Source organism: Trachurus japonicus, chromosome 17, assembly GCF_045865225.1.
Source record: "Trachurus japonicus isolate A0001 chromosome 17, Traja_1.0".
Taxonomy (NCBI): domain Eukaryota; kingdom Metazoa; phylum Chordata; class Actinopteri; order Carangiformes; family Carangidae; genus Trachurus; species Trachurus japonicus.
In genome coordinates this window covers 6,389,721-6,402,786 of record NC_140923.1, presented here as the reverse complement: position 1 = coordinate 6,402,786, position 13,066 = coordinate 6,389,721, and the positions used below count along the sequence as shown (strand labels likewise).

Below are 13,066 nucleotides of genomic sequence, written 5' to 3'. Positions count from 1 at the left end.
GATACAGAAAAAATAAACATGTAAGGCGTTGAGATTCTTTGAATTTTCAAAATAAAAGCACCACAATATTGAGACAGGGTTTAGTTCATGTATTTATTTGGCTCCTTTGTTAATGAAGATTTGTACAGGAGGCATCATCGTCATCACTTTATCCAAAGTAAACCCAGTATTTCTGAGCCATATATAAACTGTAAGGCATAAAAACTTTCCTTTAACCACCATCGGCAAGAGAGAGAGAGGAAAAAACACTGTGAAATTGTGTACAAATCAGTTTAAAAACTGAATAATATTTCACATATTCACTGTAAATCAGGATCAGAAAGTTTGATCTCGACAAATGCAGTGAAAAGAAAGCAGATATTAATGAACATGATGGTTTTTGAGTCTCTTTTTCCATGTAGATCTTCAACTTGGGGAGCTGACAAACAAGACAAACTATTATTATTATAATTATTATAATTACTAATCATGTAAATTGGATTGGTGCATCTTCCCAGCTGCAGCCTCTTTTTTTTTTTTGCTGCTGGAGAAAATGAATGCAGATGAAGACACAAATACTAAAACACTCTTCCTCAGAAGAGCGTGAAGGTCTCGAGAGTCCAGAAAAGAACAGTTTTTTGTTTTTTTTATCTGCGGTCATTGGTGCCAGACTTCCTCTTCCCGGCCAGGAGATGTTTGGGTTTGAGGTCAAACACGTGTCTGTCGGCCTCTCCCTTCTTTCCATCGCGGTTCATTCCTCTCTGGGAGTTCTTCATGATTTTCTTTGCCTTCTTCGCCATCTGAGGAGGAAACAGACAAAAAGAAAAAGACACGTTAAACACTGAAACTCAATCTTCTGTAAAATCCTGACAGGAGAGAAGCCGACATCGCCTTCTGCCACCTGTTAAAATAAAAACAAAGTCTCGTACCTTTGGATCTCTTATCCCGGACTGGTCTCGTGGAGGACGGGAGGCGCTCTGGCTGCGGGTTTTGGAGGTCGGAGGAGCCGAAGCTTCACGTTTGCGTTTCTTAGCGACGCTGCGGGATCGTCGCGCCTGTTCAGCGTAGTGAGACTGAAAAAGAAACACACACACACACACACGAGGAAAACGATCAGAAATCAGCATTAACCACTTCTGTCATTGTCATTTCATTTGACTTCACTACCCACAACTGGTTGAATTTATACAGCTTGGACATTATATTACCAACCTTTATACACTAACTGTACATTTATCCATACGCACACACACACACACACACACACACACACACACACACACACACACACATAGCGCAATACATTTCAGCCTTTGCACATGAAACACTGTGTATATATTATATATATAAAATGTTGAGAAAAAGTATTGGCCCCCTTCCCGATTTCTTATTTTTTTGCATATTTGTCACATTTGTATGTTTAAGATCATCAAACAAACTTAATATTAGACAAAGATATCCCAAGTTAATATAAAATGTAGTTTTTAAATGATGGTTTAATTTATGTATTATTTATTTAATAGGGCCAGGTGAGTTTGGATTGTTTTTTTCTGTTTAATAAATTAAATCATTTAAAAACTGCACTTTATATTCATGCTACTTGGGTTAGCTTTGTCTAATATTAACATTTGTTTGATGAAGATGTAAGAAATCAGGAGGGGGGGGGCGGCAAATCATTTTTCACTGCACTGTACATATATATAAATATATTATTCTTCAATACTTTGTACAAAACTGTATACAATGTCTCTTTTACATTCCTGCTGCTTTAACATTGAAATTTTCCATATGGGGGGGTCAATAAAAAGTCTCAACTTATTGTTGTTGTAACTTTATAATATGATTGATAAAGAGAGACTGATAAAAACAAAATGGCATTGGACAACACAACTCCGCTAAACGACTGTAACATTTAATACTTTCACATTATAACAGGAAATACATAACATTATTATTATTATATCACAGAGTCAAAGAACTTACATCGTCCTTGTCGTTCATGTCCAGACCGAGGCTGCCCATCTCCTTCTCTAGTGTCTTTCTTTCAACCTGTGCAAATCAAACACACAAAACAACTTAATATTTTCACTGATCCAGAATCAGCAAAGCTTCAGAAACTTATCCGACGTCTCTCAGCATTAACGAATCAAAACATCAGATATTAACTTCCCGATCGCTGGTTTAAAAATCGAGCTCTGAGTCGAGTGTCGTCCTGTCTCACCTTGGTGGCGGTGCGGGGCATGCGCGGCCCGTGCACGTCTTTGTCCTTGGACTCGACGACCATGAGCTGCTTCTTCTCGCGGATCTGTTTGGCCAGGACTCGGATCTCCTGCATCTCTTCGTCTTCGCTCTCCTCGTCCGAGTCGTACTCGCCGGCGCGCTCCTTCAGCTCCTCCTCCTTCTCCAGCTCCTCCAGTTTCTGGAAAACGAGGAAAAGAGGAAAACGACGTGTATTTAATTTCCATCCATTTCATCACTCGGCTCTTTAGCTCTTATTAATAACTTCTTTCATCTTTATTTAAACTGGGAAAATATTTCTTTTCAAAAGCGCCCAGACCGATGAAGGCCGACATGATTGAATAATCTAATATCTAGAGGCAGTTTCACATTCACACACATCACAAACTATAAATTAAATTACCATGAGGAGACATGGAGATCAAAATGAAGAGGTGCTTTATGGATAATATGAGAACCGTCTATAAATAAGACTAAGTAAAATCTTTTTATGTGATAAAATAATTATTCATATGAACAGGGTATATACACAGGAATCTTGAAGTTAATTCTAATACCTTTTTAAGACTTTTTCAAGACCATCTCAATATTTTTCAATACCTCACCGCCACTTCAAGCTGTAACCATCAGTGACACTTTAAACTAACAGTTTTAGTTTGTGATAAAGACCATAGACCACTATGATACAACAGAATTCAGCAAAGTTTTATCAAAAACAAAACAAAACATTGCTCCACTCTCAAAAAACAAAGACAATAATCTTCTTTTCTTTTTCATGTACCAGTTCATCTTTGTTTTTTTAATAAAATGAATAAATTCACACACTTTTACAATGCTTTTTAGGACTCAAATTTTGAAGGTATTTTTTCTGAATTCGCTGTCCACGAGTTTAAGACTTTAAAAAGCTGTGAGAAGACTTTTTAATACTTTTTAAGGGTCTTAATTTTCCCAAAATTGATTCATCACCTTTTAATACTTTTCAAGACCCCGCAGATACCCTGAAGAAGCCAGTTTCTCCTGTTTTATGAATCTTTCTCATAATAAAAAAGCTGCTTCATTTAATTTAACCCAGTGAATGAAGAGAATAGGTTTCAACAGCTGTATTTATACATTTATAAAGTTATAAAACAATCTTATACATATAAATTATGTCTCAGATATTACAAATGTTAATTAAACTGGAGCAGGACGGAGAGCAGAGACTCACCTTCATGATCTCAGGGTCGATGTAATCTGCGATGTTGTGTCCCTCCCACACCTCCGGGATTGTGTCCTGCTTCTCCTCCTCGTTCATCAGGTCCCAGTATTCTTTAAAAAATAAAAATAAAAATGAAAACACATCGGACATGAGGAAGATTGTAGTTTTAACCGTCACAGTTTGGTCATTAAGGTGAAAACACGTCTTACTCTGCAGGTCCAGGATGTAGTCGTCACCCAGCTCCACCTCCAGGTCTCTCTCCTGTGGACGGGAGCAGTCAAATGTTTTATTACTGACGTGTTAATTAATATAATATAATAATATTAATATAATATTAGAGTCATAGCTACTAATGTAGAGAAACAACACAACACAAACATTAACTAATGGCTCTTTTTAAATCAAACTGTTCATGTTTAATCACTGGACGTCATCAGGATTTACTTTATTTTGTAGATTCAGATCATTTCTACAAAACCAGATGTTTTCAAACTTGTACTGGATTTAATGGACTCTTTTTTTTTTGTTTTTTTGGACCTCTGGGGACACCGTACGTACCAGTTTGCGTTTGGGTGCGTCCACCTCCATGGCTTTCCTGCGATTCAGAGCTCCTTCAGGGATGAACGGAGGCCTCTCCTGGGACAAACATGAAGATACAAACTGTTTATTAACTGGTGATGCAGGAGTTTATTTACGTGTCTTAAACGCCCTGTTTTGCTTTATTTTTATTTAATTTATTCATTTGTTCAGTCATTTTATTTTGTTTTTTTACTCTTACTCTTATTTATTTGCTTTGTATATGTCACAATACTACTTTGGAGAAAAACTTAAAATATTTAGTAACAAAAAAAAAAGGATACAGACTTATTATTGTATGTTTTTTAACACGTCTTTTGCTGTGTTCACGTTTCAGCCTCTAAAACTGAGACTGGTGATGACATCATCAGTCTCAAGGGTAAAAGCAGCACAGATGATGAAGCTCAAACGTAATCGATCTTGTCTGTTGCGAAGCTAAATTCAGATTCATATTTTTTTTCTTTCTTTCCTTTAAAAAAAAAGAGAAAAAAAAGGGACATACATATTGATAAATAGATCATGCATGAGATCATAATAGATCATGCATGAGATCATAACCGAGGTTGATTTCCGTCTCCAGTCCCATTTGCAGGTTGATGTTAACAGAAAAAGCAACAATCAGATAAATGTTAATAAAGAAGGAGATAAAAGACAAAAGGCAATGAAATTACTGTCTGTAAAGCGACTTTGAGTTCCCTGAAAAGCGCTCTATAAATAAAGTGTATTATTAAAAATGTATTAAATACAAGTATTATAAGTGTATATAATATTTAGTATTTTAATCGATTAATCTGAATAATAATGCGATTAATCTAGTTAATTTTTTTAACCATCCGACAGCCCGATAATATATATAATGTTATTGCAAACTGCCCCAATTCTGTCTTTGCTGTTTCTCATTTTTTATATTTTTCTAATGCTTCTGAACCGTGACGACGACCTGCTTCCTGTTTGAACCGGCTCTTCCTCTCACCGTGTTTGTGTATTTGTGTGTCAGTGTTTTGTTTTGCTTGGTTGTGTAGCTGTGAGCGTCTTCACCTTCTCGTCTCTCTTGGCGGGCATGGCCAGGTGCAGCCGGTTCAGGACGTCGTGCACCTTCTTCCCCTTCATCTTGTTGTCCACGCGGTGCGCGAGCAGCCGGTCGCAGGCCTCGGCCTTCACCTGCATCACGCCCTCCTCCGACAGCGTGCTGGTCTCGATCACAGAGATTCCCTCCGTGGAGAGCTCCGCAAAGATTTTCTGACGACAGAGAGAGAAAAAAAAGACGGAAAACGGTCAAAGACGAAGCCGCGACGTGAAGTAAAACCTCCGGACGCCGTGACTCCACTCCACTCACCTGGTTCTCCTCCGGCAGCTCGCTGATCTTCTTCACGTCACATTTGTTGGCCACGATGATGAGAGGCTGCAGAGAGCGAGACGCAGCGTTAACTCAACTTTACACAAGTTTATACGGTTGTTTTTGTATAATTTACTTAATTTTTACTTAATTTAAAAATAAAATAAAGAAGAAAAAGGTCAAAGTAGGACAAAAAGACAATAGGGTCCCTGATTAGATTCATAATGAGGTGCTAATGAACTCCAACTTAAATCTATTTAATCACAGGCTTCGGCTCCAGACAGAAATAAAACCAGTGGAAAGAGTTTAAACATCTAAAAAGAAAGAAGCGTTCGCAACAACAAACTTTAAAGGGATAGTTCAACATTTTGTCAAATTTCTCCTCTCACCATAATCCCTATAGGCAGTAGGTTGGTTCATCACCTTTAATTATCGGTGCATGTTGTTTTTAGAACGGCAGAGCAGAGACGTGAGCTCTGCACGGCGCGCTGTACTTTCGCCTTTCCCTCATCAAACTCATCAAATACACAATCCATCAACTCCACAACGCTCTGGTGGACAAGTTGTGACCTGCACATTCACCACGCTATGAGATAATAACACAACGTTACCAGACAGAGTTGTTTTAGAGGGAAATGCAGCCGGAACTACATTCCAGACACGGCTGCTGGGCGGAGGGATTTCAAAAGTGCAAAGTAGTTCCGAGTATTTTCTTCATGTGTCATTACATAACTATACATTATTATCTCATAGCGTGGTGAATGTGCAGGTCACAACTTGTCCACCAGAGCGTTTTGGAGTTGTTGGATTGTGTATTTGATGAGTTTGATGAGGGAAATGTGAAAGTACCGTTCTAAAAACAGCTTGCACTGACATTTAAAGGTAATGAACCTACTCCTAAGAGAGGGATTATGGCAATAGGCGAATTTGACAAAATGTTGAACTATCCCTTTAATTTGTGCCTGATAAGAAAGAAACATCACTTTACTTTTACTCTACTTCAATAATAACTTCAGTAACAGCGAATTAAAATCCAAACTTGATCAAATTCATAAGAAACCGAACCGGTTTAGTGACGAGATGAAAACAAAACATTCACAAAGAAACTAAAGAAACTTCATTCACAAACTTCCACCATATTATAAAGAGAAATAAAGTCCAGTCCATTATTATCAATGCAGTGAACATGTTTCAACGTGTTGTTATTGTTGTGGTGTCTCTCTGACCTTGTTGGCGAACAGCGGGCGGATGTTGTTGAACAGCTCCAGCTGCTCCTGCAGCGTGTGGCCACACTGCTCCGACACGTCCATGACGTAGAGGACGGCGGCTCGCAGGTGAGCCAGCGCCGTGATGGCCTGCATCTCGATGGTGTTCCTCTCCTCCAGCGGGTGGTCCAGGATCCCGGGGGTGTCCACCACCTACACACACACACACACACAGGTTAGTCTATAATCACAGAGGTGACGAAGTGTGGAATAATAAATAAAACTAAAAACTGTGAGCAGGTTTCTGGTGTTTAAACTGAAAGTAGGAGAATCTGCAGCAGAAATTTAACAATAAACAGGAAAAACATACGATAACTAATCGATGTAACCCTAACCCTAACCCTGCTTCTTTCTTTTCACTAAGCTACAAATTCCTTGTGTGTACAACTAGGCTGATCACGATACCAGAATTTCAGTCGTCGATACCAATACCAGCAAATTTCCACAATTCTAGACTTATTCAATACCACGATTAAAAAAACAAAAACAGAACACAACCCATGATGTGCCTCTAAATTCATTAGGATACTCGATTAAAAAAAACAAAAAAACTGTTTCACATCAAACTTTCTAGTATCAAAACACTGTGCCTCAACAACGTCTCACACTGCTCTGAATTTAAAGAGCAGCAGCAACATGAAGTAAGAACAGAGTTAAAATGGTGAATGTGGCTCAACACAAACAGAAAGTCATGTAGTCGTTACTTTTATCCTCCAAGTCAAACTGGTGCAAAAATGACACATTGTTTCATTTTTCAGTTCGTATGTTTCATGTTCACACGCGTTTGTTTTTTCTCTAGTCCAGACCATCATGGATGTATTATGGTCTGTACAGCCGAAGCGAGACCACGCGCTGTTCAGACTCGCTCATAGCAATAACAATAACATAACAATTCATACAAAAAAATAACAGAACAGATACGTGTGTTCAGACCTCAAATAAAGCAAAGAAAACAAGTTGATATTTATTTTTAAACAACAGAACACTAATGTTTCAACTTAGGAAGAGTTCAGTAATTAAAGCAGAAGTAAGCGGAATATTTGTTTTAATATAAGTCTTAAATAGTTATATCTTCCGACAGCAATCACTTACATAGAGTGTTTGGTCTGAAACACGGGTCTGTCAGTCACTCTGCTCTGCTGTAAGCCGAGGAGAAAACTTTCCTTGTATCCTACAACCTTTATGTGGTGATGCAGTGGCGGCTGGTGGTCAAATTAGTTGGGTGGCCTAATAAATAAATTATACCCATTAAATGGTTAACACAGCTAAAAGTTAGGGTTATCCCATCTCACAAAAGTATAGCAACTAACTAGGCCTACACACTGCATTAAGTAGAAGGGTCTAGTCCAAAAAAAAAAAAAAAAACTTCACCTGGTTATCGCGCACACACACACACACACACACACACACACACACACACACACACATACACACACCACACACACACACACACACACACACACACACACACACACACACACACACACACACACACACACACACACACACACACACACACACACACACACACACACACACACACACACACACACACACACAACACACACACACACACACACACACACACACACACACACACACACACGACGATATTGCTCAATTAAAAAAAAGAAAAAGACGATATATGCAGCTCATATCTACGGCCTTTCTGGTCTGTTATCGCCATGTCATTTAAGTCTGGTGCTCCCGGTGAGTTTAGAAACTAGATTCTCCACTTCGTTCATGTTAGCAAAGACAGTTTAGAGCAGTAAAGTAATGCTACCTGTGATGCTAGCGCCTAGCGCCGCTGTTTTCTGTCTTCTCCCTCCCACAACAACACAACTTTTCCTCCGGTTCCTGTCATTGGTCTGAAAACAGCGGTGTTGGGCTAAATGAAATTAGCCCCAATGACAAGTAAACCAAGGGGGCGGGACATGGCACCTGTCAATCACTGACCCTGCGTCAGCCCGCTGCTGATTGGTCAGAACCGATCGGCCTGTGGGCTGAATGAAATTAGCCCCAACAGTCAGTCAATGGCGAGGGCGGGACATGGCACCTGTCAATCATCCACAGTGGGAAAATGAATGAGAGCAGACTCGGTGAGCTGGGGCTGATTAAAATTAGCCCATTTAGAGATATCCTGTGTTTTTCTTGAAACTATTTAAAGCAGATATCAGTGGAATGTTTTTGTTAATATAAGTCCTAAATAGTCCTCTTTTCCGTCAGCAATCACTTACATGAAGTATTTCAGCCTAAACACGAGTCTCTCCGTCACTCTGCTCTGCTGTAACCCGAGGAGAACATTTTCCTTGTGGGATACAAGTGTTATCCAATGAGGGGAGAGAACGGCATGAAGGGCTGTGTGTGCAGCCAAGGGATGCGCGTGAATGTGGTGACGTAGCACGAGGACCAATTGATGCCTGACAAGGGCGGGGGCTGCTAACTCATGGTGCGTTCAAGGAAACTCGTACTTTGTGTTTTTCCTTCCTGTGAAGTCATACCAGTTCGATCTGGTACGAGTTCACGGGTCGGAAGTAACGAGTGGCCGTTATAGGGAACTTTCACAGACAACAGGACGGTAAAAACACGAGCTACGGGTTACCTGGAACGCTACCAAGTCGTAGTTGTGACTTGAAGCTGTAACTTACGGTTTCAAAAGCCTGCCTTGAACACAGCATTAGCCGAAACGGCCGTGCCGATGATATCTGCTTTAATATTGTTGCCAGTTCCGATTTTACTAAGACTTAGAACAATCTTTTGTATGTTATTTAGAGAATATAATATAGCCTATATATAATATTTTTTCCTCATCTTTTGTTGTGTAATGTAGGGAGGGCTTAGCCCCACTAGCCCATTGATACCAGCCGTCACTGTGGTGATGTATATGTTATATAAGATATCTATTAAAATAAAGTCAATAATGAAATTTTTTGTGTTCTCTTTTTATTTGGAAAAGTATCGATAAGCATCGAAACGCTTGTTGGTACCGGTATGTGACAACACTACTTGGTACGGAAGTGTCGGTTCCCGTGACAACCCAACGTGCAACACAAAAACACGACGACCCCGGTGACGTGCGAGTGATGTAACAGCGTCTCACCTGCCAGCGCAGGTACCGGTAGTCCATGTGACCCACAAACAGAGACTTGGTGGTGAAGGCGTACGGCTGCACGTCCACGTCCGCTCTGGTCACCTGATGAAAAACAACACAAAACCACCACATTAACCGCTTCACAGAGCGACGAGGGTTTTCTGTCACACACGCTGATAACGTGTCGTCGGGCGTCGCATCGTTTACCTTGTTGATGAAGCTGGACTTGCCGACGTTGGGGTAACCGCACAGAAGCAGCGTCCGGGTGTTTGGGTCGATGCTCGGCAGACGGGACAGATGCTGACGCACTGAGGAGGACGACGACAGACACAGTTATTGAGACGGTTATTTAAGTATTAAAGCAGCTTCTGAACTGAGAAGAATAAAATAAACATGACGACACATTTTAGATAATTGACGCCTAAGGCAAGACAAGGCAATTTTATTTGTATAGCCCGTTTTCACAAACAGTTTGTCTCAAAGGGCTTCACATGGCATCGTAACAACATCCTCTGTCCTTAGACCCTCACATCGACTGAGGAAAAACTCCATGGAAAACCCTTTTAACAGGGAAAAATTGGAGAAACCTCAGGGTGAGCAATAGGCTTGGGCGGTATTACAGTAATACCGTATACTGCAGGTGTTTAAAAATAGCAACGGTATCAATTTCAATACCGTCATGAAAAAATGCAATGCACTTACACAGGAGATAAGGATTAAATATTAAATAAAAGTAATTTAATGTCTAAAATTGATTATATGTCCAGTAGCACTTATGTGTGGTTGAATTTTCAGTTAGTTTAATATGTTTTAGCCTACTTTTACCTGCAACCAATCGACCAATGAGATTTTGGTCTGCTATAATGTTTAGCCCTAGTATTCAGTTTCTGAATGGTGAAGACACAAGCCAATGTTCGGTAATGCCACTTACGTTATCATTTTTAATTAGTCACGGTAATACCGTATACCGTGGTAAAATGTGGAGGAAGTTTGACGGTATCAAAATTTGGATACCGCCCAAGCCTAGTGAGCAACAGAGGAGGGATCCCTCACCCAGGACGGGCAGATGTGACATAGATGTTGTTAAAAGTAATAATCAACATTTTTTATTTCCTCCATCTCTCACCTTGCTCCAGATACTCCAGACTGGACTTCTGCCTCTTCAGGATGGTGCACATACGACCCAGCGCCGCTCGCTTCAGCTGTTTACACCGATACAGAGAGTCTCCATATTTCATCAGACGCACGTAGTCCTTGGCAACGCTGCAGGGATGATAAAAAAAATGATAATAATAATAAGAAGAAGTGGTGTTTGTTCACTGGTTTGGGTTGGGATCTTATTCATGGAGACAAATAACTGTTAAAGGTGATTAATGTCACAAAAAACATCATAAGATCAGACACAAACTCACTTATCAATCAGGTTCTTGGCGATGTTGATCTGTCCCAGGGCCAGTTTGTAATGGTCTTTGTCGTACAGCACGTTCATCAGATCGGCATAGAACGGATGGATGTCCTGAAGGGAAGGGGGGAAAATAATCATAATTAATGAAATATTGCAAACTAATTTGGACAAATTTAAAAAATGAAGTGTCCAGCAGACTTACATCGAGCTTGGGGAAGTCGGTGAGGATCTGCGTGAGGCGGTCGTGGTAGTTCTGCTGAGTGAACTTCACCTTCCGCATGTAGAAGTGTCGGATGCGGTGGATCTGGTAATGCTTGTGCACCACCGTGGGCGTCTTCCTTTGTGTTTTGGATAAAGTGATGTCGATGAAATCCTGCAGGGAGACAAAAGGTAAACAGTCAGGACTCAACACTTTAACATTATACTTTCTTTTTTTTTTAAAATATATTTGCAGCAACGAGTTGGTTTTCTTTATTTTCAATGGGACTTGGATACTTCCCTTTACTCTTATATATTGCATTTCTTTCTACATGATGTTACTCAACTATGTAAGTCTATAGATCTCTACAAAATGTGCTGTTCTCTTACAGATAATGCTTATTTAACAATGCTGCTGTGCACATTTGAACCAGTGCTGAATATTCAGTGACAAACCCATGTGTAACAACAGTTTTCTGCAAAACCTCGTTAGCAAATCACACAATTTAATAGACAACTGCTTGTTAATAAAGTGCAGACAACATATAATAAAGGTTAAATGTGAGGTCCATGTATAGACAGTATGTTTGGGTCAGTTCGGCAGGTGAGTTATAGAGAGACAGAGCTCAAAGTTCAAAGCTTGGTTCCCACAACTCGCATCAACACGCATCACGGTATTTAAATGGACGGACACCGATGGAGACACAAGGGGGGAAACAATAGTTTATCATCTGGTTTATTGTACGAGTTTGATGTAAATCATTAGCGATGCATTAAATAATCATGTGTCATTACAGAAAAAAACAATCTAGAGGTCCTAATATTAAAGATTTCTCCATGTGACACGTCTGGGTTCATGTCAACTGTGAAGAAAACTCTTCTGTCGCTTTGTTTATTTACAGTTTTACAGCCTGAGTCGCTTCCTTTGTTAAATCCGATATAATAAATGTAAATTATTTGAAGCAGATGGACACATGAGGAGGACACAGCTCGTCTCCGTGTCTGTCCACAGCAGCAGTAGCACAACACGTGTTTTCCTCCTCCATGTTTTTTTCTCGTCTTTTTCTATCTTCCACCGTTTCTTTCTCAAAGCGAAAACAACGACGCGGGAAAAAAACAAAACAACCGTAACTACTACTTTATAAAATGTCAAACACGTGAAATAAAAACTCACCTTGGCGGTGGGAACCACCATAATCTTCTTAAAATTGTAAAGTGCCATTTTGTCGGGACACGTTGGGGTCCGCTGACGGCACGAGGAAAGGAACGCTCCGAGGTCCGTCACCGTGACGTCACCGCCGGAAGAGGCTGCTGCTGAAAAAAAAAAAGTTTGTTTCTGCTGCTCATCGCCCCCTGGAGGTCAGACATGGTAACTACAGCTAGAGAGCTCATGTCTAATGGGGTTTAGTGTAAAATATTCTGTATCATAAAGCCAAATAAAAACAATGAATGTAATATCTCATGTTATTTATCATTAGATTTTTTTAATTTATTAAATTATTTTAAATGTGCAATGTAAATTATCACTGTGTATTTAAAGCAGAAGTAAGCGATCCGGTCGTTTTGGCTAATGCTGCGTTCCAGACAGGCTTTTGAAACCGTAAATTACGGCTTCAAGTCACGACTTACGACTTTGTAGCGTTGCAGGCAACCCACTCGTGTTTTTCCGACCTGTTTTACCTGTGAAAGTCACTATAACGGCCACTCGTAACTTCCGACCCGTGAACTCGTACCAGATCGAACTGGTACGACACCACAGGTCGGAAAAACACGAGTTACG

The 13,066-nt window shown here is 40.0% G+C and overlaps 1 protein-coding gene across 1 annotated transcript; it reads right to left on the bottom strand.

The window, feature by feature from the left end:
• Positions 1–79: 79 nt before the first annotated feature.
• Positions 80–12,532, bottom strand: gtpbp4 (GTP binding protein 4). Its single transcript, XM_085806041.1, has 16 exons — positions 12,461–12,532; positions 11,291–11,461; positions 11,096–11,199; positions 10,810–10,946; positions 9,891–9,991; positions 9,693–9,785; positions 6,554–6,745; positions 5,328–5,393; positions 5,030–5,230; positions 3,974–4,051; positions 3,625–3,676; positions 3,425–3,525; positions 2,201–2,398; positions 1,963–2,028; positions 909–1,052; positions 80–779 (listed from the first exon to the last, which is right to left on the bottom strand). Exons 1-16 carry the CDS (start codon positions 12,506–12,508, stop codon positions 627–629), a joined length of 1,905 nt encoding a protein of 634 aa, XP_085662167.1. The 5' UTR covers positions 12,509–12,532; the 3' UTR covers positions 80–626.
• Between the last annotated feature and the right edge of the window lie 534 nt (positions 12,533–13,066).